Source organism: Lissotriton vulgaris, chromosome 11 (genome assembly GCF_964263255.1).
Source record: "Lissotriton vulgaris chromosome 11, aLisVul1.2, whole genome shotgun sequence".
Classification (NCBI taxonomy): domain Eukaryota; kingdom Metazoa; phylum Chordata; class Amphibia; order Caudata; family Salamandridae; genus Lissotriton; species Lissotriton vulgaris.
Genome location: NC_141699.1, coordinates 280,723,379 through 280,750,993, shown reverse-complemented (window position 1 = coordinate 280,750,993; position 27,615 = coordinate 280,723,379). Strand labels below are relative to the sequence as shown.

The window sequence follows — 27,615 nt, the reverse complement described above, 5'->3', positions numbered from 1 at the left end:
GCTGCATAGTTCAATTTATTGACGAGAATCATGCACGCAGGCATCTCAGCAAACACCAGCCTCAGCAGTCAATAAAATCACCAGACGCGTTTCGGGAAGTCAATCCCTTCTTCTGTGGTAGCCTGTTAGCAGAAAGACGGCATATTTGTGCACTTTTATTTCCAAGTTCCTGCCCCAGTGGGCGTGGCCACTCCCCTGGCCTTGTGGATCTCGTAGTGCATGAATACATTAAGCTCGAGTCAGTCCGTCTAAGTGTTAAACAAATTGAGGCATTCTTTTAACCCAAGTGGGCAGAAGCAAAGTCTCGTAGCAGATGCCTGTTCTGCTTTGTTGAAATCGTCATGAACACTGCCTCCTGTTTGACAGATAGCACCACCCGGCGCCATCTCAGGTTCACAAGCTTTGTGAGGGGCTTCTCTCGCGGCTGGACAAAGCCGCTCCAAATCCAAAACTAAAGGTAGCCCCAATATATATAAATCAATAGCAAAACGCACGTTTTGAATGATGTAATATGTGACATCATCAGCAGTGGATTGCGGGTGCGCGAAATATAGTAAGTACAACTAACTATATAGGAGCAATTTCAATGGTTTTTTAAATGCTAATTCCTAACTATATAAGGCCTGAAACCTATGGTTTTTTAAGTGAATTTGCAAGGTTTTTAAAATGCTAATTCCTAACTATATAAGGCCTAAAACCTATGGTTTTTAAGTGAATTTGCAAGGTTTTTTAAATGCTAATTCCTAACCATATATGGCCTGAAACCTATGTTTTTTTAAGTGAATTTGCAAGGTTTTTTAAATGCTAATTCCTAACTATATCAGGCGTGAAACCTGTATTTTTTTTCAATAAATTTCAAAGGTTTTGTAAATGTGAATTCTATTAGCGGATAATGTTTATATATGTTATTATCCTTCTGGGACCACCTGAGCAGCCATCTTGTTTCTCAGGAGAAGTGAGGCACAAGAGAGCACAAAACTAGAGTGGAAAACGCGAAAAGGGGGCAGGGTTGAGACCCCCTGACTGGCTAGCCCTTCTCAGGGAATCCCAGAAGGACCACCAAGTGCAAAAAAAAATTACTTTTTTTTTTTTAATCGCGGGGTACGCGCACGATATGAGCACCGTACGCGTACGGTGCGCGTACCCCGCGATTTTTTTTTTTTTTGCCCTTGGGGGTCCTTTTGGGACCCCCTGAGAAGAGCTAGAGGGTTGGAAGTCTCTACCCTGCCCCCTTTTTGTGTTTTCCATTCTTGTTTTGGGCTCTCTTGTGCCTCAGTTCTCCTGAAAAACAAGATGGTGGCCAACACTTCCTGGTTTGGACAGTTTGGAATGTGGACAGTCGACTGCCAGACAATCAGAAACTCGCTCGCGCACGTAAGGGTACGCACACGTGGGGGGCGTGGCTTGGACGCCGATCGGGATGGCGGCGTGAGCTCGCAGCTCCGCGCGGAATCCCGCTAATTCTCCTGTTTTCGGTACCCTGGGCGACCCGGAGACGACGCTCCTGCCCTCTGAAGTGTAAGGGGACAGTCGGGCACGATCGGAGAGTTGCTGGGGGACTGCTGGCCCCGAGGAGATCGAGCCGAAGAGACGACTGAGGTGTTGCCGAGAGTGCGAAGAAAATGGCGGCGAGGAGGCCAAGCGGCCCCGTACTTTCGCTTTGAGCCGAGTTGTCGCCGGCTGGCACGAGATCCTGCAATCGGCTGTTCGAAGCACTGGGGTCAGCGGTGCTGTGTTCAGACCCAGGGGACACTGACCTGCCTCGCCCGGACCTTGGGGACCCTCGCTGGCCGCCGTCCCGGGACCCATCCTTCCCCCCTCAGGCTTCCGAGGGGGTCGGCTGAACGGAGTTCGTCAAGCTGGTCATTGCTCCCGTGGGCATCGGTGGCGACATTGTACACTGCCCGGTGCCAGGGGGCTGGCACTGAACTAAGAGAGTGGACGCCAAACGGGCTCCTGGGCCTGCGACGCAGCACCCTGGAATGGCGGCGATCGGAGGATCGATGGCCGAGGAGCGAGCTGAGGGGGACCAGGCGACATCGGCCCGGATGGGCGAGATTCCCTCCCCGGAGCTGGACCTGGAACAGCGGCTGAACCGGCGTTTGGATGCCATTCTCGATGCGATCACCTCGACTAAGGAGGCGCTGCACCAAGACATCGCCCAAGTGGCCACGGGCCTGGGGCTGCTACGAGCGGACCACGCAAAGCTAGCGGACAGGGACAAGGACCATGACCAATTGTTGCTGGACCTGAAGCCATCGGTGGTGACCGCGGAACACAGAATCACGGATATATTGGCCCGGTTGGACTCGCTGGAGCAACGGGCGGTGGATGCCGAAGGCCGCAATAGACGGAATAACGTGCGGGTCGTAGGCCTGCCGGAAAAGATCGAGGGGGAGGATGCGGTGGCCTATATGGAGAACTGGTTCCGCACTGTGGTAGCGCCGGAGGGGCTTACTCCTTTTTTCACTCTGGAGCGAGCTCACCGGGTACCTGCTCGCCCGCCGGGGCTTGGCCGCCCCCCGCGACCGATGGTGGTGCGGCTCCTCCACTACAAGGACCGGGATCTCCTCATCCAGCGGGCCAGGATGTCGGGCCCATATGAGGTGGAGAACAGTAAGGTCACGATATTCCCGGACTACACCCAAGCGGTCCAGAAGAATAGGGCATCGTTCCTGGCGGTGAAGAAAGAGCTCAGGGAGGAAGGCATCCAGTACTCCTTGCTTTACCCGGCCAAGCTGCGGATCATAATGGATGGCACTACGCACTTTTTTCAGACCCCGGACGAAGTTTGGCAATGGCTGGAGTTGTATAGAGCGGGGACAGACAGATCGCATAAAAGCAGGCGAGATCAACCTAAGCCGCCCCGGGTGAGGCAATCGCAGCGCATCAGGTCCCGCAACAGGCGCCAGCGGGAGACACGGGAGGCTCAAATGGCTGCGGAGAAGAGGGATGCACTCGCAGCGACGGCGGCCATTACGGGGTCGCAACAGACCAGTGAACTGGCAGAATCGGACTCAGGCGGGGAAGGCAGCAGGACGGGAGAAGAACTCTCAGAGGCGGAAAGCTCGAAGGGGCCGATAGTGACCCCACAGACATCGGATGGCATATTTTGCGGCTGAGACTGCCTTGGGACTTGACCGAGACTTCATGGTAGGGTGGTATCCTGTTGGTGGAGGGCGGGTTGCCGGGTGGGGGGACTGAGTGCTTAATAGGGGATGAAGACGCGGGGCGCGGGCTCCGCTAGCTGGGGTCGGCGGTGACTCACCCCCCTTGGGCCCTTAAGGCCGACTGTGGTGGAGACCACAGGGTAGGAGTGTGGGAAGTTGGATCAAGGTTTGGATGGGGGCTGACATTGGGTTCGTGTGCTCTGTCCTGGGGAGTGGGGTTTGGGGAGTTTTTCTGTTCTGGGTGTGTTCGGGGGGGGCAACTGCATTGGGGGGGCTATGAACCTTCGTTCTTTGAATCGGACTGTTCGAAGTTGGAATGGGGACGTTACTTAATTTGAAATGCCTGACGTGGAATGTCCGGGGGCTGCGAACTATGATAAAACGCCACAAAGTTCATGCATACCTAGTGCGTAGGGGGGTTCAGATAGCTATGCTTCAAGAGACTCATCTCACCAAAAAAAGAGTGCACTGCTTTGCAGAAAAGATGGCGGGGCCAGGTGTTTGGCACCACTTACTCGGCGTATGCCAGGGGGGTGTTGATCTGGGTGAGGGCGGGGATACCCTTTCAAGTGTTGAATCAAGTGGTGGATCCAGATGGCCGGTTTGTGGCGGTGGAGGGGAGGTTATATGGAAGGGACGTGGTTCTCTGCTGTGTATATGCACCGAACACTGATCAAGCTCGATATTTTGATGGCCTCTCGGGGTCCTTGGCCTCTTTCCTGGCGGGCCCGATAGTGTTAGGGGGGGGACTTCAACTCGATCACGGATGTGGCTCTGGATAGGTCCCATCCCCCCCTGGTGGACTCCCCGGTGCGTAGGTTGGCCGCACACAGGAAGGACTGGCAGGATAGATGGGGGTTGCTGGATGTCTGGCGGGAGCGGCACAGGGACGCCAGGGATTATTCCTTTTATTCTGCTCTCCATGATCTGCATGTCAGGATCGATTCGGTGCTCTGCGGTGGGTCCCTAGCCCCATTGATCTCTCATACGGAGTACCTGGCTAGGACCATCTCAGATCATAACCCCCTATTGGTGCACATTCAGTGGCAGCGGGAGCGCTCAGCGATACCAACATGGCGGCTTCGGCCGGAGACGCTTGAGGATTCTGTGTTCAGCGAGGCGGTCCAGCAAGGCATTGATAGCTATTTCGGAGTGAATGCGGGCACGGCCACGAGTAGGTCCACTGAATGGGATGCAATGAAAGTGGTGGTGAGAGGGGTGTGTTTGGGTAGGTTTTCGAATGCTCGAACGACTGTGTTGAATGCACTCATGAAAGCGGAAGAGACTTTGAGGGACCTGGAGCGCCGCAGGCCGGCTAGGCCGGATTTGCAGGCCCAGTTATTGGACGCAAAGGAAGTGGTTGCCACCGAGACAGAACGTTTACGGTGCTATGACTACAGGCAGTATATCATCAGAGCACATGCGGAAAGGGACAAGGTGGGCACCCTCTTGGCCAGGCTAGCTAATCCGGAACTTAGGGGCTGCCCGGTCCTCAGCATTAGTAATGCGCGGGGGGAGATGGTGTACTCCCAGGCAGCGGTACTGGAACGTTTTAGGGGATACTATGAGGAATTGTACCAGAGTCAGCTGGGGGTGGGGGTTCAGGACATCGCGGAATACCTAGGGGAGAGGCAGCTTCCGGTACTGGACGACGAAGACGCGAGGGAGTTGGGCGGCCCGATCACGCTTGCAGAAATACGGGTGGCCATCAAACACATGGCCCGTAACAAAACGCCTGGGGTGGACGGACTGCCGATTGAATTTTACCAACATTATGTGGACAGCTTGGCTCCCAGGCTTCTGGTGGTATATACGGAAGCTTTTGAGGCTGGGGAATTGCCAGGGTCCATGCGAGAGGCCTTGATTGTACCGCTCCTAAAGCCGGGCCGGGATGCAACGGATGTAAGGTCCTATCGCCCGCTATCTATGTTGACGGTGGATTACAAGATTCTGAGCCGAATTCTAGCCACCAGGCTGGCCCCACACATGACAGGCCTGGTACACAGGGACCAGGCCGGGTTTATACCCACGAGGAGCACGGCGCTGAATATTCGCCGCATAGTGGGAATAATGGACGCCATCTTGGACGGGGAGGGAGCTCCGGCGGCCCCGTCAGTGGACATCGAGAAGGCCTTTGATAGTTTAGAGTGGTCTTTCCTGGATGGAGTGTTTGGAGAGGTTTGGCATGGGCGAGGGGTTCCGCAGATGGACGAGGGTCTTATATACCTCGGCGACGGCGAGAGTGCGATTGGGCGGTCTGGTGTCTGCGGCGTACCCGGTGGGCAGGGGCACGCGACAGGGGTGTTCCCTATCCCCCCTGCTGTTTGCTCTGGCGATGGAACCTTTGGCGGTCCATGCGAGGTCGGGTGACAGGTACGCGGGGATAGCCAGCGGCGGGCAGTGGCATCATATATCGCTATATGCGGACGACCTGCTCCTGTACCTCGCTGACACGGCGCGGGCACTGGACGGAGCGATGGACCTGTTGTCGGAGTTTGGCCGGCTATCGGGCCTTAAGGTCAATTGGGCGAAGACTTGTGTGTTCCCACTGAGAGCGGGATCGCCCGACACCGGCGGCGATTTGGGCGTGGTATGGGAGCCATCTTGTTTCACCTATTTGGGAGTCCGCATCTACCACGCGACTGCGGACCTATTAGAGGGCAACATTGGTCGATGTGTCCGGGCACTGAGGGGCAGCTTGTCCTTCTGGTCGACCCTTCCGCTGACGGTGCTGGGCAGAATCGCACTTCTAAAAATGGTGGCGCTCCCCCGCTTCCTCTACTATTTCAGGACGCTGCCTGTCTGGATTCCTCAGGGGGTCTTTAGAGACCTGAGGTCAATGATTATTGGCTTCCTATGGGGGCAAGGCCGCCGTAGAGTGGCCCTGAGCACGCTACTTCGCCCTAAGATAGAAGGGGGCATGGCCGTGCCCGATTTCGAGCTGTATTATCTAGCGGCGCAGTTGCAGGTCCTTACGCAGAACGTGGCTAGGGTGTTCCGGGGTCCAGAGGCGGACCGGGATCGGGGGATACAACGCCATGTGCTCTACTATATTGTCATGCAACAGAGGCTTGAGTTGCGGGGCCTCACTGTGGAGGAACGGACACTCCGGCTGTGCTGGCAGAGGAGCCTTCGGAGAGCGAAAGCCTCGCGGCCTTATGCTCCGGAGATCCCGATCGGCATGCGGACGGCCTTGCCGCACGGGGGAGATTGGTCCCCATTGCTGGATTGGGAGGTGGCGGGACTACAGGTAATAGGCGACCTATACATAGACGGGGCTTTGGCACCGTTCGAAGCGCTCCGGGACCAGTTTGGGCTGCCCGACGGGGGGTTCCTCCTGCACGCGGCGGTGGTGGCTGCCATACAGAAGCACTGGAAAGGGGGACTAATGGAACCGACAACGACTATGGCGTGCCAGTATGTGGTAATGGCGGCAGGTACGTTCAAAGCTGTGACGTGCCTTCATAGTAGGATGCTGAATGAGGGACTGGAACCGCTCCAGGGGCTCAAGTCTAAATGGGAGGAGAGTGTGGGCCGGCCCATACCGGACACGGCGTGGGGCCATATCCTGCGGCGCACGTGGAAGGGCACGAGAAATGCGCGCTTTCAGCAAGTACATTTCTATGTGCTTCATAGGGTCTACTTAACTCCTGAGAAATTACAGCGGTACTTTCAGGTACCGGATGCCCGATGCCCACGGTGTTCGTCTCTGGGAGCGGACATGGACCATTTGTTTTGGGGGTGCTCGCACTTGGAGGCCTACTGGGCGGAGGTAGGGGACCTTCTGAACGAAGTGACTGATAGGGAGGTGGAATTCGATATGGCGGCATGCCTGCTGCTTTGGTTCCCGCACACCAAACACACCAAGGTGACGAGCAAATTCATTGATCTGGGCCTGATATTGGCGCAAAGGGAAATATCGTGGCATTGGAAGTCCAGGGGGGGACCCTCACTGCGTAGATGGAAGAATGAATTGCTGCGGTGGTCTGACTGCGAGAGTGTGCTCCGGATGAAGCAGGCCGTCAAGATGGGGAATGAGAAGGCATTGGATGCGGCACGTGCATGGGAGTTAGTGGTGCAGGCCTTGCGTGATTCTATGGTGGATGATGAGGACGGTGAGACTTAGGCCGATGGACACCGCGGGGCGAACACAAACCGTATCATAACCCGCACTGTAGTGGATCCATCCAACTTGGCGGGACGTAGCATACACCTTCGCAGTTGCCGGGGGGGGGGGGGTTTGGGGGGGTTGGTTTCTGGGATTTTGGGGTGGGTCGGAAGCCACATAGATGGTGGCCCGCCAGGGCACCTTGGAATTAACAGGTTGGTGGGGTACTGCGTGGAGTGAGGAATGGCTGGGGGGAGCGGCCAGGCAGGATAGACATACAGCGCCCGGGGCAGGTCTCGACAGAGACGGTACCACTGATTACCACTGGGATGGCTGACGGGAGCAATGTTGAGGGTGGGGGGGTAAAAGCAGATACGTAAAACGACATATCAACCATGGTCCCTATGGGACGTGCACCGTGATGTTTTCCTCTTGAGTGGAGTATTATGCCGCCCGGCCTCCGGGATGCGGGCTGAATGGCTGTGTACGATCTGTGTTTTACTACTGAACGGGGGGATGTCACGAGTGAACTGGCTGACTAATTGTATCCTGTGGTTTATAACTCTGCAATAAAAATATGTTTTAAAAAAAAAGGGTACGCACACGTACGGTACGCGTACCAAAAGCGTACGGTGCGCGTACGGTGAGCGCATATAGATATATAATTTGCTCAAATTCAATTTTCTCAACAACTACTGTAGGGATTTTCACCAAATATAGAAAAGGCACTACTGCATACCTGTCCCTACCATTTTGACAAGTTTGGTGTAATTCCGTTCAGCCGTTCGGGCTGTAGCCGTGTTTGAAGGTCCCATAGAAAATGCCATTTGAAAAATTTCAAATTCAATTTTCTCAAGAACTACTGGAGGGATTTTCACCAAAAGTAGCAAAGGCACATCTGCATACCAGGCCCTACCATTTTGCCAGTTTGGTGTAATTCTTTTCAGTCGTTCAGGCTGTAGCCATGTCTGAAGGTCCCTATGGAAATTAACAATGGGAAAACACGTTTTGGGGCCCCCCTTTCGGCCCCCGCTTGACGAATCCCCGCGAAACTTTCAGGGAAGGAACAGAGCAGAGCTGGCCAAAATTCTGGAAAATTACACACAGATTCCTCAATCGGCGCCAAAGTTATTCCCAATAGAATGTTGAGCGCATATAGATATATAATTTGCTCAAATTCAATTTCTCAACAACTACTGGAGGGATTTTCACCAAATATAGAAAAGGCACTACTGCATACCTGTCCCTACCATTTTGCAAAGTTTGGTGTAATTCCGTTTAGCCGTTCGGGCTGTAGCCGTGTCTAAAGGTCCCATAGAAAATGCCATTTGAAAAATTTTAAATTCAATTTTCTCAAGAACTACTGGAGGGATTTTCACCAAACATACAAAAGGCACTGCTGCATACCAGTCCCTACCATTTTGCCAAATCTGGTGTAATTCCGTTCCGCCGTTCGAGCTGTAGCCTTGTCAGAATGTCCCTATGGAAATTAACATGGGGAAAACACGTTTTGGGACCCCCCTTTTTTCTCGGCCCTGCTTGACGAATCCCCCCGAAATTCTCAGGGAAGGAGCGGAGCGCAGCGAGGCAAATTTAAGGAAAATTACAGGCAGATCCCTCAATCGGCGCCAAAGTTATTCCCAATAGAATGTTCGGAATTTCCTATGGTAACTAGGTCCCAACTATATATATATATACACACATATATACATTTATTTAGTCCTATCCAATGGGGGCACCAGAATAAAATTATTGTTTGCCCACCAGGAGATAGCTTTAATCACTATTATCTCTTTCTTTTCTTGCACTCTGCTGCTCAACCACCAACATTACCATCTTGCTCATCTACAACACTTCAGCTACTCCCAGTGCATTCGGGAGTTGTAACCCACACAAGATACCTTGCGGACCTGGTGTAAAAAGGGAGCACTATGAGGAAGCATGTCACCTTCGCGTTAGTGAGGCTTCTCGTCCTGAACAGCTAAATGCTCCTATTTTGATACAACAGAACGTACAAATATTTTGTAAAATTATGAAAATCAGACACAATCTTGGGGACGAATGAAGTGTGTGTCTTCAAAACAAACCTGTTAGAGCATAAGGTAGCCTTCCATGCTTTCACAGATAATGCATGTGTTTTGCTAACTATGTGCTGATGTTATAGCTATGAAGAAAGCCCTTTTCCATGACAGATGCTGCAAGGACGTTTTGTGAATAGGCTCATAATGAGGATCCATTAATTTGGTCAGCACCAACAATGGACACAAAAGTGCATTGTCCTGTGAGCCTGGCTTCGGTAGTCTCAAGGGGAAGCCCTAGCCTTTTTATTTTTTATTTTCTGTGAACGCAAGGAGAACTATTTCTGGAGCGCCCCATTCTATGAAGATATGCTATATGACTGTATTGTTTACAACTCACTTGTGATTCCCACCGTGGACTCGAATACAGAGATCTGCCTGTTGGTTAAGAGTTCTTGGCACATGGACTGCTTCAGAAATAGATTGCTGACCACGGCCCAAGTCCAGATCTTTCCAGACTCTAAGGAGAAATGACTTTATGTCATCCGTGCTGTCCTGTTTGCCCAGGCAGTGCATCACTATAGTATTGTCCATTTCAATAAGGATCACGTTTGCCATAAGAACAGACAGGAAGGCCTTGATAGTCGAATGGATTGCTCTCAGTTCCAGTAGCTGATGTGGTGCAGGGCATCTTTGTTTTATCCATTGACCTCACACTCCTAGATTTCCCAGATGCACACCCATCCCAGAAGTGAGGCATGTGTGACAACTCTTCTGCAGAATTTCCTGTTGGAGTATAACTCCTTGATTCACATTCTATTCCTCACCAACACAACAAGGATTGTTTAGCCACTGTCATGAGATATAGCTTGTTTTCTCAATTGCTGCATTTCTGTGTCCACTGGTCTTCTAGACACTGCTGAAGAGGCCTTATATGTAGCCTAGCACTCAGATTTGAGACAACAAAAATGCAAGAAGCAATGCCACCCAAGAGGGGTATGCCTCACATGTGGACTGGGAGTCCTTAAGAGCCGATGGCTCTTCCTATGGTTGTGTCTAGTACTGCTCCTGGACATGAAATCAGTTATGTTGGTGTTGATGAACAAGTTACTTACCTTCGGTAACGATATATCTGTAAGAAACATTAGTTAGTGTTAGATTCCTTACCTTAGAATATCCCCAGGCGTCAGTCTGGATCCGGAAACTTTTGCGTAGCAGTACCCCTGCGCGTCGGTAGGCGTCGTCTGCAGGCGTCCCCTGCGGCTCCGCGTCCGTCGTCGGCGTCGTGCGCCGTGATGACGTCGCTGGAGTATATAGACGCCGCCTCCGCGCGCTGACGTCAGTTCTTTGCACACAGCTTTTCCGCGCCAGGAGACGCAGAGCCATGAGAGAACCAACACTGGTGCCATGTAAAACTAGGGCCCTGAAAGGGATGTCCTTAACCCTAGGTATCAGTTCGCAGAACGGGGAGGATGGGTGGGTTCGGTAAGGAATCTAACACTAACTAATGTTTCTTACAGATATATCGTTACCGAAGGTAAGTAACTTGTTCATCTGAAAGAAACACGTTAGTGTTAGATTCCTTACCTTAGAATACATACCCCAGCAATACCAACCCCGGTGGTGGGTCTGCGAACCAATACATTTCTACACCAGAAAGTCCTGGAGGACAGAACGGCCAAAGAAGCCATCCCTCCGGACTTGACTGTCCAGGCAGTAGTGCCTCGCAAAGGTGTGCAGCGAGGCCCACGTAGCCGCTTGGCAAATGTCCTGCAAGGGGACACCCCGACCCAGGGCAGTGGTAGCCGCCGTGGCCCGAGTGGAATGGGCCCTCAGCCCAACAGGAGGCTCCTTCCGAGCCAAAGAGTAGCACGCTTTGATGCAGAGGACGACCCATCGAGAGATGGTTCGTTTACAAACCGCCCGTCCCTTCTTCGCACCCACGTAGCCAACAAACAGTTGGTCATCCACCCGGAACTGGCGTGTGCGATCCATGTAGAATGAAAGCGCACGTTTTGGGTCCAGACGGTGGAGCCGCTCTTCATCCTTTGAAGGATGCGGAGGCGGGAAGAAGGAAGGGAGGGTGATGGACTGCCCGATGTGAAAGGCCGAAACAACCTTGGGCAGGAAAGAAGGTCTAGTCCTCAGAACCACCTTGTCAGGATGAATGGACAGGAAAGGAGGTTGGACAGAAAGAGCCTGGAGCTCACTCACCCTCCTGGCAGAGGTGATGGCAACCAGGAAAGCCGTCTTTAAAGTCAGGAGACGGAGAGGGCAAGAATGAAGGGGCTCAAAGGGAGCACACATCAGGAAAGTCAGAACCAGGTTCAAATCCCACTGAGGCATCACAAACGGGACAGGTGGAAACATGTGAGTGATGCCTTTCAAGAATCGAGTTACAATCGGGGATTTGAACAAAGAAGGCTGATCAGGAAGCCTCAAAAAGGCTGAAAGGGCAGAAAGGTAGCCCTTGATAATGCCCAGAGCAGAGCCCTGCTGGGCAAGAGAAAGAAGAAACAGAAGAACCTCCGAAAGAGGGGCAGAAAGAGGATCCACAGCCTTTGCTGTGCACCATGCCACAAATCTGTTCCACCGACAGGCGTATACCGACTTAGTGGAGGGACGCCTGGCTGCCAGAATAACATCACAGACTTCAGGAGGCAAGTCAAATGGCCTCAACTGCCGCCGCTCAATCTCCAAGCATGGAGGTGGAGACTGGACAGGTTCGGGTGGAGGACCGTCCCCTGCTGCTGCGACAGAAGGTCCTCCTGAAGGGGCAGGCGGATCGGGGGACCGACTGACATGCTGAGTAGCTCGGGATACCAGTACCTTCGAGCCCAGTCCGGAGCCACAAGGATAACTTGGGCCCGGTCGCGCCTGATCTTCTTCAGCACTCTGGGCAGAAGTGGTATAGGCGGAAAGGCGTATAACAGACCGCAACTCCACTCGCGCCGAAAGGCGTCGCCGTGCGAGTGCCGTCTTGGAAACTCCAACGCGCAGAACTGATGACATTGCGCGTTCTCTTCTGTGGCGAATAGATCTAACCAAGGCTCTCCCCATTGCAGAAAGATGCCTTGCGCCACGTCCAAGTTCAGACGCCATTCGTGATCCATCGAGCACCGACGGCTGAGTTCGTCCGCCCTGGCGTTCAGAGAACCTGCCAGGTGTTGAACCGTCAGAGTCACGCCCTGACGTTCCAGCCATTGCCAGAGGCGCAGAGCCTCCTGGCAAAGGGTCCACGACCCCACTCCGCCCTGTTTGTTGCAGTACCACATGGCGGTGGTGTTGTCGGTGAACACCTGCACTACACTCCCGTTGACAAAGGGGAGGAATGCCTTCAGTGCCAGACGAATCGCCCGCAGCTCCAACAGATTGATATGGAGCCGGGACTCCGCCGGAGACCAGATGCCTCTGATCTCTGCCTCTCCCAAGTGGCCACCCCAGCCCTGGAGGGACGCGTCCGTCACGACAACGTGCTCCGGTTGGGGAAGGGAGAGGGACTTGCCCCTGACCCAATCGCGGTCCGTAAGCCACCACTGCAGTTGTCTCGCAGTGCCCTCCGAGATCAAGACGTGGTCGGACAAGTTGCCCTGATGCTGGGCCCACTGAAACTTCAGGTCCCACTGCAGAGCCCGCATCCGCCACCTGGCGTGATGCACCAGAAGGATGCAGGAAGCCATCAGTCCCAGCAGCCGCAGCGTCAACCTGACCGAGACTCGGGATAGCGGCTGAAAGATGGGAATCAAAGCCTGAATATACCGAACCCGCCGTTCCGGAGGATAAACCCGAAACTGCGCCGAGTCCAGAACCGCTCCGATGAAAAGGAGCTTTTGAGAGGGACACAGGTGTGATTTCGGCACATTGATGGAGAACCCCAGGTCGTGCAAGAGGTCTGCCGTCATCTGAAGGTGGTGGACGACTGTTTGGGGCGAGCCCGCCTTCAACAACCAATCGTCTAGGTAGGGGAAGACTGAAACCCCCAACCTGCGCAGATGGGCTGCGACCACCGCCATCACCTTTGTGAACACCCGTGGGGCGCTGGTAAGGCCGAAGGGGAGCACGATAAACTGAAAGTGCTCCTGGCCTACCGTGAACCGCAGGTAACGCCGGTGGGCCGGCAGGACGGGGATGTGAAAATAGGCGTCCTGCAAGTCCAACGCTACCATCCAGTCTTGCGGGTCTAGAGCAGCCAAGAGCTGAGCTTGAACTTCTCCTTCCGGAGGAAGCCGTTGACGTTCCTTAGATCCAAGATAGGACGTAGGCCCCCCTTGTCCTTCTTGGGCACCAGAAAGTAGTGGGAATAACAACCACGCCCTACTTCTGGCCCAGGAACGCGCTCGATGGCCCCCTTGGCCAAGAGGGCCGTAACTTCCTCCTGCAGAAGTGTCAAGTGGTCCCCCGACACACGGTGGTTCTGCGGTGGCATGGCTGGAGGAGAGGTCTCGAAGGGGAGGGAGTAGCCCCTTCGGACAATTTGCAGCACCCACCTGTCCGAAGTGATCGTGCGCCAGTGAGCGTGGTGATGGCGAACCCTGCCACCCACTGGCGTCACATGGGGCCGAAAGCACGGACTAGGAGGATTTTGGGGTAGATGCTGCGGGGGAAGGTGTGGTCTGACCCCGCCGTTGTCCCCGACCGCCACCACGGCGGTTTCCACGGCCGCCACCGCGTTGGAAGGATTGTTGCGGCGCGTGGCTGGCAGCACGTGTGGGGGCGCCCCTTCCTTGGCCACGAAAGGGACGAAACGAACCCGGTTGCTGACGCTGGGTCGAGAGACCCAAGGACTTGGCCGTGACCCTGGAGTCCTTGAAGCGTTCCAGCGCGTGGTCCGCTTTGTCACCGAACAGGTGACAGCCATCAAACGGCATGTCCATCAGGGTATTCTGGACATCAGCCGAAAAATTGGCGGATCTCAGCCAGGCGTGACGACGAATCGCCACTGTCGTAGACATAGCTCTGCCCAGCGAGTCGGTCGTATCAAGACCACACCGAATTGAATATTTCGCTGCATCTCGGCCCTCAGCCACAGCCTGACCGAGCTTTGCCCGCACCTCCATGGGGCATTCTGGCAGCAGCTCCGCGACCGTATCCCACACAGAGTGGGTGTAGCGGCCCAAGAGGCAGGCGGTGTTGCAAGACCGCAGGCCCAAACTAATGGACGAGAAGACCTTTTTGCCAAACTGGTCATACCTCTTGGATTCCCGGTCGGGCGGGGCCGACGGGAATGCGGACTGGGAGGTCGAGGCCTGGATCACCAGACTCTCAGGAGTGGGGTGGGTAGACAGGTACTTGGGGTCGTCCGGACAAGGACGGTGGCGCCTGGCCACGTTCCGATCAACAGGCGCACCTGAAGCGGGCCTGGACCACGTGCCCAACAGAACGTCAGACAAGGCTTCATTAAACGGCAGCAGAGGCTCCAGTGGGCATGACTGCGGTTTGAAGACCTCGGTGAGGATGTTAGGCCTCACGGCCGCGACGGGGAGCTCAAGGTTTAAGGCCTTGGCAGCCCTCATCAGCACCACAGAATAGGCAGCTCCCTCCACCGATGCCACGGAAGGAGGAGAGATCAAACCAGGGTTAGGGGAGTCGTCCAAACCACTGGCATCCCCCAAGTCACCTGTCCAGTCCGGGTCATACTGGCACTCGCGAGCCAGAGGGTCCTCGGACCCCTCCCAACCTTCACCGTACTCCTCATCCTCTCCGTATTCGGAGTCAATGATGAAGACCGGCTCCTCGGGGTTCATGGGCCCCATCGGCGCCGGGACCGGCGTCGAGCGACGCCCGTCCGGCGCCGCGTCCGGCGTCGGAGAAGGTAAGGGGACGGCGCCGCCCGGAGCCGGCGTCGGAACCCCACCGCCGGCCGGAACCGGCAGCGGAGAACCGGCGCCGCGCGGGGGCGGCGTCGGGGGTAACCCCGATGGCAACGGCGCCGGGGAGGCCGGAAGACCAGCCGGCGCCGATCCCGAAGGCCCCTGCGGCGCCGGGGTCGGAGCCGTCGGCGGCGCCGGGGCCGGAGCACCCGACGGCGCCGAGGCAGGGACACCCGAACCGCCAGGGCCCCCAGACGGTAGCACTGGGCCCGAAGGCGCCGTAGGCCCCGTCGGAGAAGCGAGCGCCCTCATGGCCATGAGGAACGCCTCGATCTCCTCAGGCGTCGCACCATGCCCAGGGACCGGAGGGTATGAGGCAGGCCGCGCCGGCGACTCTCGCGGAGCCGCGGGGTTGGGGTCACCCGAGCCCCCGGCCGCATCGCGCGAGCGTCGGGGGGAGTCGGGGGTACGATGACGACGCCCCGACTTCTTGTGCTTCTTACCTGACGAGGATGACGAGTGGTGTCGACTTCCGGAGCGCCCGGCGCGGCTCCGCGACCGCTCCCTCGAACGCTCTCTCGACCTCCGGCCGGACCGGGACCGCTCCCGGTCCCGACGTGGGGCCGACACCCGGAGCTCCAGTAGCTTGCGGGACCGCTCCCGCCTAGCCTTGTTGGTAAGGGCCCGGCAGTCGACGCAGGAGTCCACGTCGTGGTCGGGGCCCAGACACCGGAGACAGAGGCGGTGATGGTCTGTGACCGACATCGTGCGCTCACAGTCATCGCAATTCTTAAATCCAGGCATCCTATCAGGCACAATAGAGAAAAAAGACAATCGAAAAACTTGGTCAAAGACCGGAGTACTGCTCTTCAGATCTGCGTCCACTGGCGCGGAAAAAAGAAGAACTGACGTCAGCGCGCGGAGGCGGCGTCTATATACTCCAGCGACGTCATCACGGCGCACGACGCCGACGACGGACGCGGAGCCGCAGGGGACGCCTGCAGACGACGCCTACCGACGCGCAGGGGTACTGCTACGCAAAAGTTTCCGGATCCAGACTGACGCCTGGGGATATTCTAAGGTAAGGAATCTAACACTAACGTGTTTCTTTCAGATTTGGCTTTTCGTTGGGTGATCTACAGTTCAATACACAGGAGCAATGGCTTTGTGGTGTAGAAGCCCTGCTGAACTTTGTCCTGACTTTGGAGCTTTTATTAGCCAGTCATCAAGGTAAAGATAGACAAATATTCCCCAATGTCTTAGATGGGCTGCAACTACTGCCATGTTTTTGAAAAAGGAGTGGCTTTCAGATCCAGTGGCAGAAATGGAAACTGGTAATGTGCTCGCCTTACCACAAATCTCACATTTTCTGTGTGTCTTTCTGATAGGTATATTGGAATATGCATCTTGGAGATCTAATGCACAGATCCAGGGTACCTGTTTGTGATGAGGGAAGAGCTGATGAAGGGCTAACATGCAAACGTTCTCTCTCTTGATCCATTTATTTATGTTTATGATCTAATATTGGTCGTCATTTTCTTTCCAGGGTTTTTTGTTCGTGATAAGGCAGTAAATGGAGTAAATTCCTTTTTCTGGAAATAAAATAGCAGTTTATTTTTTTAAATGTGCAAAATATAAACTGACGTGTTCTTTGGTGGCACTGGAGTTGGTTTCACTTTGAATGGAAGCAAGTAGCCATGTTTGGCAATAGTCAAAATTAATTTGGAAGCTGTTCATTTTCCCTAGTGTTCCTTGTAGTACGAGACCATTCCCCCCCGCTCCTCCCACATCAGAGTGACGAACAGAATGGGTGGTTAAGATGTCACTGCCTGTTATCCACAGCTTAGCGGCCTGTGGTGTTAAGAGCTCTGGGATTGAGCCTGTTTTCCTTTAAACCCTTTCTTATGGGGCTGGTACTACGATCCTTATTCATGTTGCTAGAGTTGTTGCTGATAGGGCCACCGAGGGTACTGAACCCTCTGTGGGGAAAAATGTGCGTCTGGGAATTTGCAGTGGGGCTTGAAATAAATGTTTAGTTCCTCTAAACCTAAATCCTTTAGCATTGTAGCTTCATTTTTCATTCTGGTTCTTTCCTCTTCAGTGATCTGGTGAAACAGAGAGGGACCAGAGATGGGTTGAACATTTTTAATTGAGCTTGAGATTTTAGTAACATCAGTCTCAACCATGTCAATCTGCTGAAGGTGACTTCATGTCAATGGCCTGATGCTGCAAGTTCCCTTAAAGTCTTTTCTCAGGACATTCATAAAGGGTTTCAGTCCATCCCAAATTTGAAAACTATATTGGCCAAGAACTGTAGTGTCACTAGCATTTAAGGGATGGGACTGTCCTACCACACATTCTTCATCCTGTTGTGGTCATTTTATTGCTTTTCTGACCTGGAGGAGGAACCGTTTCTGGAGTGTGTGTCTAAGCCTAACCTATGACACCATGATACAGTTGGGCTTCAGGTCACCTCTAAGAAACTCCAGGTCTTTCGGGGAGACTTGAATTTATCAATTAGTTTAGGTGTAACTACTTTTACTGTTGATGACTTCAGAAACATTTCTTCTGCTAGCACCAGATGAAGTAGAGGTCTTAGACTTGCTCTTGGTTGCAGGATTTTCAGTATTATTCACAATGATGTTTGAGGAGAGTACAGTGGAATATGAAGCTTTGTTGCACCTCTTACCAACACATCATGAATAGTTATGTCGTCCACCGGTGATGCTGTTGTCAGAGATGCTACAGGAGAGGTTGTTGTATATGAGAATGATGAAGAAGGAGTTGATAAACAAGACTAAGCTTGAGAAGGAGATAGTGATGCTTAAAGTATTCTTTTTCTTTGAGTACAAGGGGTGCTTGCTCTTCCTCATGGAGAATGTTCATCCAGAGGAGAACTGTGAATTCCAAAAGGCAAGGGATGGAAAGACATCTTCTGAAGTAGACACACTGACATCTGCCTGGACACCATCTGAGTTGCTTTCGGCAGATTGAGGGGTTCCACAGATATCTGCAGACAATCTTCAGGTAAGGGCCACAGACCTGAGTGGTCGCAAAGGTGTTTGTCTGTCTGAAGACAATGTCAACCTTTTTTTGAAGGAGGTATCTCACTGTCAATCTATATAATGATGCCGAGAGAGGCCTTGAACCTGATATTGGTAATAAAGAGTGGTTCAGAGAAGTCAACTTGATGGACTATATAAACCGCTATCAGGACGCACTTGGCAGTCTTGATGTCAATGGCAATCTTGAAGAATAGTTGGCAATATTGAAGAATAGTGCCAACAATGATGTCTCGACATTGATTCTTTCAACTGATAATATATTGGTGCCAATGTCTTCGATGGCAATGCTGTGGGCCTCAAAAGCAAATGGTTCTGCCGGTGGTGAGAATGATGGTAATGATGTTTCTTCTTGTATTACTCATCATTCCTGTCCTTGGATTGCCGTCTGTGGAAGTCCTTATGAGAACCCGCCATTTTTCCAGTAGAATTAGAGCAGTGGTCTTCAAACTTTAATGCCAGGCCCCCAGTAGAAAAAAATAAACCACTGGGGCCCCCGCAACATTTTTCACAATAGTTCTTGTAAACTGGCAATATTTAAATAGGTCTAGACTTATTTAAACATTGCAGCAAAGTGCTGTTACTGATTTAAAAATGCAATCAAATACATGAGTTCCAAACATACTATTCTGGGGAGGCAGGCCTTACTAATGTCTGAAAGTATCCACAGTGTGATTATTAGAAATGGGATGGGGGTTTGAAGACTATTCGGAGTTCCTTCCCTTTTGAGACATACTCCATAAATGACAAAAGATGGTAGTTATGGCCAAACAGAACGGCTTACTGCCGCTCATTTTTTTTCTGCTAAAACAATGCACTGTTATCAGCCTGGCGCCCCCTCACTTGAGCAACCCCCTTAGGGGGCCCACCACCAGTTTGGAGACATCTAAACTACAGTGCTTTCCATAGGGCTTGCCTGATTTTTTCTTTACTTCAGCTCTTATGTCTTCAAGCTTGACTTCAAGACCAATACTTTCCCGGACGCGAGAGTCATTTTCGACAGTGGCAAAAATTCACACTCCTTGAGAGAATGGGAAGAAATAAAAGGCAGACCACAATGGCGTTAGGAGGGCCTGTAGCAGCTTTCTTCCTCCCACCAGAGAGGCAGTTGACAAATAATCATGGCATTTTTTAAATGAAAAATCACAAAAAATTGGAAAATGGTTTACACTGAAGCTGTGGTCTTAAAACATTAAGTGAAAACAAAAAAAGACCAAATACGGTGTAATACATTTCTGCCAGAAAAAAAGGTATGAAAAACACCCAGTGGGGCCTCTGAATAAAGTCACATGAGCCAGAAACCGAACTGAGACTGTGCGTCCATCTGCTAGTAAAAGAAGTCATGTGAAGCGGAGGTTCCTGGAGCTTTACAGTCGCAGTACAATTCTAATAATGAAAATCTTATCAAACTGCATTTTCCTAATTGCGGCTAATGGTCGAGAAAGATGCTGCAATGTATCCCGGGAAAGGGCGCTTTTTCTCATACTTCTACTGACAGCAGTTTGGAAATCCTCACCTATATAGGCTTCCAGAAAATGATCAGCAAAATAAGTACATGTGAATACTCTTGTGCTGAGGATTAATGGGTAATGCTAAAGACAATGCCGAAGCAATGCTCCGGAGTCTCGAAATCAGTGGGTAGTTATTCTTATGTTTAGGACTATTCATAAAGATCCTTCGTGGCAGAACTAAAGCTACCACAGGGGTCCAAGTAAGTCTTCTCCACCTTTTAATCTGTACGTACAACCCCAGCAGCAAATTATGTTAGATTTAAGTGTACAGTTTAAGAACTATGCAAAAGATAAGCAGATTACTTTAAACATGATGTCAAGAACAATTTGAGACCAAAGAAATGTTGCTGATATAGTTTATGCAGTAACAAGATGGATGGAGCACAACTGTGTGAGACTCAGTGCAGCAGCCTACATTCTTGCCTAGTGGGACAGACAATTGTCTGAAATTAAACATGGCTCGTTCTAACTCCTTTATAGTAGACAGGTATCTGAATCCAATGAGTGAAGTCAGAATGTTGGGTGCCATTCTGAATTCATGAATGTCTACAGGCAGCCCTATATTTAGTGTAGTCTCAGCCTCTCACTTCTATCTGAAGATGCTGAGGAAATCTTATTTGCTCAAAGTTAGACTATGGGAAGGCCCTGCTTGTTGGAACCTCTACTAATATAAGAAAGCTTCAGTTTGTACAGAATGTGCCAGCCAAAACATGCTCAGTTTTACTAGACGTGCTCATGTCTCATAGGTCGAGGAAACTTCAGTAGCTGCAAGAGGCCTCTTCTGTGATATTTAAAACACTAGTGTTCGGCTATAAAGCAACATGTAGGAATGCCCTATATTCCTGGTTGAGATAATTGTAACCTATATTCCAAGTAGGGCTTTAGGATTATTCAGAAAAATAATTCCTTTACCATCAAAAGGTTAAAGAAAAAGTGTAGCAGGATTACATTTCTGACAATTGCATATTTGGCCTCAAACATTTTTCAGGCTAGGGTGTGAAGTAATTATGAACTTCTAGTATTCAGGTGATCAATCAAGACCTTGTTGGATATGAATAATTAGCCCTTCCATTCCTTTAGTGCCCTGTTACACTTTTTGTTATACAATTACTCATGATTAATTGTTGAAAGTGATGCATATCTCTGTTGGCCCTATAGCACTATATACACCATGGGCTGCTGCACCATAAATAATGCATGTCGCTTTGCTTTCTGACAGGTTGGCTGGAAATTAGGGTTTCTAAATCTTTTATTAGGTACGAGAACAATGTAGGAAACCTCTCTTGTATCTCTGTACTGTATTCCTCTATTACATTTCTTGCACAGTCTGTTGCGGATATACATTGTTAGCTTCTCTGTTGGTCTTTAACCTCTCTCTGTAAGAGGTTACTACCATCCGAGAACTTTGATTTGAAGAATTGTCATTAACTTCTGGTTGTATTGACACAGACTACATCCGAGTATCAACCACATATGAAAGAGCCCAATAAAAGTATAGTAGTTTTCCAGCCTGACTTGATTAGGTGTCAGGAAAAGGTTGTATTCTCAGAACTGTGAAATGTCTAATAATGTGTAAAGCTGAGCAAATTAATTCTGTAGTTGGCTTGAATTTTAAAACTAAAAAGCTGTGATATTCTTGCTCAGTCGTCAATGCAATATTGTATTTCTTTTGTAAAATGACTGACAGGAAGATTGGACGATGATTTTGTTCTTATCCATGGCCCAGCCCAACACCGGTGAACCTGCTATTGTGGGATGGTTCAACCTGGCCAGAGAGAAATCACGATAGACAGATGTGGGACTAAAATGGGTCTCGTGTCCCTTAAGACTGTATCCTGAGAAGGGGGGGGGGTTGAGGGGGGGGAAGGTGAGTACTGCACACATATTAGAGATTATGCCACGCTGAGCCCGAGAACTCAGATAAACACAGTGAGAAAGGGGTGGGGGGAGGGAGGAGGAGTGCCTAGGGGAGGAGAAGTCCCGCTTTCCAGCATAGGAGACTCACACCTCCAATTCATGGAATTCCAGCATTATTGTGGACTTTTGTTTTATGTATAATAGTGTACTTTCCTTTTATAAAGAGAGGGACTGGGCTGGACCTTCATCTTATTTTGCTGCTGGAGGGTGCTAGTCATCACTCCCATTGAGAGACAAGTGCTGAAAGGGTCTTACTTGGCCCAATTTGCAGAGCCTTAGAGGCAGGCTCTGGACGGCAGAGGCTTACCCTACTGATGTGGCACCGTAGCCTTAGCCTGGCATATGCCTCCCAAATAGAGTCTGACAGTATGCAATCACTGCTTATGACAAGGTGTGTAGGCCCCCAGTAATGCCTGATTTAGGATGCTAACTTACCTCATGAGCCGGATCATGGACTGCAGGTCATGAACCATTGTCTGATTTCTTCGGAAAATCTGAGCACGTGGGTTTTTGTCGTAGGTGAACCAGTCACCGTACTTGCTTACCAACTCTGGCCCACCACTGGCATTGTAGATTTCCACAAAATAACTGAGAAAGCAAACACATTAAGCATTGAAGTAAGTAAAGCACCAAGAGACTGGAAGGAAGGAAAAAGGTAGAGTGTGGAAGAGAATAGGTAGTAGCAATAAGTGGCGTGTCTGAGACGTGGTGTAAAGGTAGGCACTTTTATACACACAGTGCAACACTTATCAAGAATACACCTTAACAGGGACCGTGTGCTTTTGATACGGAGCACAGTGGCTGGTTTCCATGCTCCCAGATCATTGTTTCTTCACATTATGCCGATCTGGGACAGGAATAAGGGGTACGATTGCCAACAGATATCGGGTAATAATAGCCAAGAGAGACATAGCCAGGCACTGAAGATCTCAACAGTGCAGTCAGTAACTAAATGGTACAGTGGTGTAAATTACTGGGCTCTGGCTGAGGAGTCAGTGTGCACATCAATAGGGTGCCCTCAAACACATTACGATCTGGGGGACATGGTGGTAGCCATTTGATAAGATGAGGTCAGTCTCTATGACTATGGTTGAAAATGTATGGTAATTATGGATGGTGGAGAGTGTGGTAATGCGAGGGATAGGGTAATGAATGATTGTAATTCTTCTTGAGTGATGAAGTGGAGGATGGCATGGTGGTTATTTTAGGATGTGCAGAAACGTTTGGTTTTAAATGTGCTGTTGTATCTATCACTAACAAATGATAAAAAACAATTTTAATCAAACGAAATGCACGGCCACCAGCTGCTGCGTGTGCCCCTTGCCTGCCCCAGCCTCGCTGCTGCCTCGTTTGCCGGCTGCCGCCGCTGTGAGTGCTTTTGCCATTTGTTTTGACGGTTTTTTGTGCTTGTTAAGGTTTAACTGTCTTTTTTCCCCTGTTTTTTCGTTTCTTTGTGCCTGTTCCACTGTTTTTGCATTTTCCCCGTGTTTGGCTCTCCTTCCTTGTTGTCCGCCTACCTCGCCGCCCCCCGCCCTCCCTTCCCGCCACCGCCGCTTGTCCCCGCCCCTTTTTTGCCTTCTGTAACCCTCCCCGCTCCCGCCTCCCAGCTGCTCCGCCCACCCGCGCACTTCGCCTTAAATGGCGACCGTGCGAACGCGCAGCGGTCACGCGCAGCGGGCGCGCCGTTTGTGCGCCGAAGGCGCGCCAAAGGTAAGCCCGTCTGCGCCCGTCCGCGACCGGATCGCGACCAGCGCCAGGACCCCTGGCCCCCGAAGAGCCCGACCGACCCGCCTGACGTACTCAGCCGCCACCCTCATCGCTCTCAACACCGGCCGACTCCCAGAATTCCACCAAGCCACTCCAAGACGCACCCACGGACCGTTCAGCTGCCACGCCTGCAAGTTCTCCTGCATCCGGACCAGCCCCGCACCAGCACCCGCCAAGTCGAACTCCAGCAGCACCCACCTCAAGTGCATCCTGCTCAACACCCGCTCCGTCCACAGACACGCCATCGAACTCTGGAACCTTCTAGACGCCACAGCCCCTGACGTTGCCTTCCTCACGGAGACCTGGATGAACGCCTCTTCAGCTCCCGACATCGCCATCGCTATCCCAGAGGGCTACAAGATCGTCCGGAGGGACCGAAACGCCAACCAGATGGGAGGAGGCATCGCCATCATCCACAGGAACACCATCCGTCTCACGACCAGCACCGACAACACCCTGACCAGCGCCGAACACCTGCATTTCCAGATCCACACCAACCCGAACACCACCCTCAGAGGCACCCTGATCTACCGACCCCCTGGACCACGCACGCAATTCAGCGAGGACATCGCCGACTTCGTCAGCCCGCATGCCCTCCCCTCCGCTGACTACATCCTCCTGGGAGACCTCAACTTCCATCTGGAGAACAACAACGACCACAACACCAGCACCCTGCTCGACAACCTCGCCAACCTGGGACTCAAGCAACTGGTGTCCACCCCCACCCACCTCGCCGGACACACACTCGACGCCGTCTTCTCATCCAGCACAGACATCGACTTCAGCCACGCCACAGAGCTTCAATGGACGGACCACAGCTGCGTCCACTTCACCTTCAAGAGAACGACGACCCACCAACACCAGCAACACACCGCCCGCAGAAGCTGGAACAAGATCACAGCAGACCAGCTCGCCACCTCCCTGAGCCAACACCCTCCTGCCAGCTCAGCGAACCCCAGCCAGGCCGCCGATAACATCACGAAGTGGATCAGCAACTGCGCGGACGAACTCGCCCCACTGAGGACCCCGCCTAGCAGACCCGGCAGCAAGAAGGCCCCATGGTTCACCGACGAACTCAAGAGCTCCAAGAAGAACTGCCGAGCCCTCGAGAAAGTCTGGAAAAGGGATCCGACACCGGACAACAGGACCTCCTACAAACTTGCCACCCGGAAACACCACCAGCTGATCCGCGCCGCCAAGAGAACAGCATTCAAGGACCGGTTGGACAACAACGCACACAACAGCAAGGAACTCTTCAACATCGTGAAAGAGCTTTCCAACCCCAGCGCAGGAAACAACGACATCACCCCATCGCAAGACCTCTGCAACTCCCTCGCCTCATACTTCCACAACAAGATCACGGACATACACAGCAGTTTCAACAACCAACCAACGCACACCACGACCGACCAGCCACCCCCCCCCACCACCACCCTCCACGCCTGGACCCCGATCAGCACAGAAGACACCATCCGCACGATGAACTCCATCCACTCCGGATCACCAACCGACCCCTGCCCTCACCACGTCTTCAACAAGGCAGACGCTGTCATCGCACCCCACCTGCGAGACATCATCAACACATCCTTCGACACCGCCATCTTCCCTGAAAGCTGGAAACACGCCGAACTCAGCGCTCTACTCAAGAAACCAACAGCGGACCCCACCGACCTCAAGAATTACCGCCCCATCTCGCTTCTCCCGTTTCCAGCCAAAGTCATCGAGAAGACCGTCAACAAGCAGATGGCCGCCTTCCTCGAGACGAACGGATCCCTCGACCCCTCACAGTCCGGCTTCCGAGCCAAACACAGCACCGAGACCGCCCTCATCGCCGCCACCGATGACATCCGAGCCCTGATGGACAATGGAGAAACAGCGGCCCTCATCCTCCTAGACCTCTCCGCGGCATTCGACACGGTCTGCCACCGCACCCTAATACGGCGCCTCAGCAACATCGGAATCCAGGACAAGGCGCTGGAATGGATCATCTCCTTCCTCGACGGAAGAACACAGCGAGTCCGCCTACCACCATACAAGTCAGAGGCCTCCGAAGTCATCTGCGGCGTCCCCCAAGGATCATCCCTGAGCCCCACCCTCTTCAACGTCTACATGAGCCCCCTCGCGGCCATCGTACGCAAACACCACCTCAGCATCATCTCCTACGCCGACGACACCCAGCTGATCCTCTCCCTGACCAACGACCCCGCCGCCGCCAGAGCCAACCTGCACGAAGGGATGAAAGAGGTAGCCGAGTGGATGACGACCAGCCGCCTGAAACTGAACTCGGACAAGACGGAGGTCCTCATCCTGGGCTCCTCACCCTCCGCCTGGGACGACTCCTGGTGGCCTCCCGCCCTGGGCACCGCACCCAAACCGACAGACCATGCACGAAACCTGGGCTTCATCCTGGACTCCTCCCTCTCCATGACCAGGCAAGTCAACAGCGTCTCCTCGGCGTGCTTCAACATCCTACGCATGCTACGGAAGATCTTCTGGTGGATCCCCACAGAGACCAGGAAGACCGTCACCCAGGCCCTCGTCACCAGCCGACTGGACTACGGCAACGCCCTCTACGCCGGGACCACCGCCAAGCTCCAGAAGAGACTCCAGCGGATCCAAAACGCCTCAGCCAGACTCATCCTCGACATCCCACGATCCAGCCACATCTCCGGACATCTGAGAGACCTTCACTGGCTCCCCGTCAACAAGAGAATCACCTTCCGCCTCCTCACCCACGCACACAAAGCCCTACACGACCAAGGCCCGAGCTACCTCAACAGTCGAGTCAACTTCTACGCTCCCAAACGCCACCTCCGATCAGCCAACCACGCCCTCGCCGCCGTCCCCCGCATCCGAAGAGCGACTACAGGAGGAAGGTCCTTCTCCTACCTGGCCGCCAAGACCTGGAACTCCCTCCCGTCCGACCTGCGCCTGACCCAAGACCACCTCTCCTTCAGGAAGAAGCTGAAGACCTGGCTGTTCGAGCGGTAGCGGCACCCCCCCACCCCCAGCGCCTTGAGACCCTACGGGTATGTAGCGCGCTTTATAAGTGTCACTGATTGATTGATTGATTGAATAAGTAGGTCAGGGAAGAGAACTGAAGAAAGGAGAGTATTTAAAAAAAAGTAGGAGGCAAACAACAGATGGGCAGGAATTGAATGAGACAATTCGGACAGAAAAGGTTGGTGTAGGAAAGGAACATAAACTGAAAGAAAGGAAAGATAGAACAAGAGAAAGAAAAACATGGCAAAGAGAATAGCAATAAGAAACAGTAGGAAGAAAAGAGAAGGAAGACGGCAAAAAAGAGGTTGTATGAAGGAATAACTTAAAACAGAGAAGTGTATGAGAATAGACAAACATGAAGAAAAAGGCAGGAAAGAAAGGAGGAAAGAAGTGGGTGAAAAAAATACAAGACAAGAAAGCTGGCAGGAGGAAAAAAAAAAAAAGAGAAGAGGAATAATGCCAGAAAAAAACTAAGAGCTGGGGAGCACATTGGCAAGAGAAAAGAAATAAATAAAGTTTGTGAGATAAAGAGAACGAAAATAGGATTGAGTTGGGATAATGATTATAAACAGATAGAAAGAAAAAAGACTGAGAAAAAGGAAAGTAAGGAGTATGGGACAGAAGAACTTACAAGAATACCATGAGGAAGATGGGATAAGAAAAGCAAGAAACAAAATGTGAAAACGGAAATGTAGAAAAAGGACTAGAACAACTGGTCATTCACTCTTAGCCCCCTTAACTCATGCAATGCCCAACCCCCAGAACCATTTGACTTGCACACAAGGTACCATGAATTAGCTCTCTCTTTCAAATTAATTCAGCACCGTTAGTCGAACAGCTCATCATTACTTAGTCAAATTTTACAAAGCTCATTTATACTCTGAACCACTTATTTACTGCTTAATTATGTAGGTTCTCATGACTAAGCACTCCGTACGCACCATCATTAAAATTCCTTAATAACAATCAATTGCCAACCTTCTCTTGCCCACACAATGTTACTTTACTAAGATAAAAACACAAGTTACTTACCTTCGGTAACAATATACCTGTAAGAAACATTAGTAGTGATAGATTCCTTACCTTAGAATTACCCCAGGCGTCAGACTGGATCAGGAAAGTTTTTCGTCGGCAGTACCCCGGCATGTCTGTAGGCGTAGTCGTGAGGCTCCGAGTGCGTCGTTAACATCAGGATGACTGCGCCAGGATGACGTTGCTGGAGCTACTTAGACGCACCCACGCACGCTGA

At 52.1% G+C, this 27,615-nt stretch overlaps 1 protein-coding gene across 1 annotated transcript in view; it reads right to left on the bottom strand.

Annotated features, from left to right (window-relative positions):
• Window positions 1–27,615, bottom strand: part of PLBD2 (phospholipase B domain containing 2) — a 277,840-nt gene that overhangs the window by 27,445 nt on the left and 222,780 nt on the right. Inside the window, exon 10 of the mRNA XM_086943253.1 lies at window positions 22,032–22,184. Coding sequence (XP_086799379.1) covers window positions 22,032–22,184 — 153 coding nt within the window. The remainder of the gene's footprint in view (window positions 1–22,031; window positions 22,185–27,615) is intronic.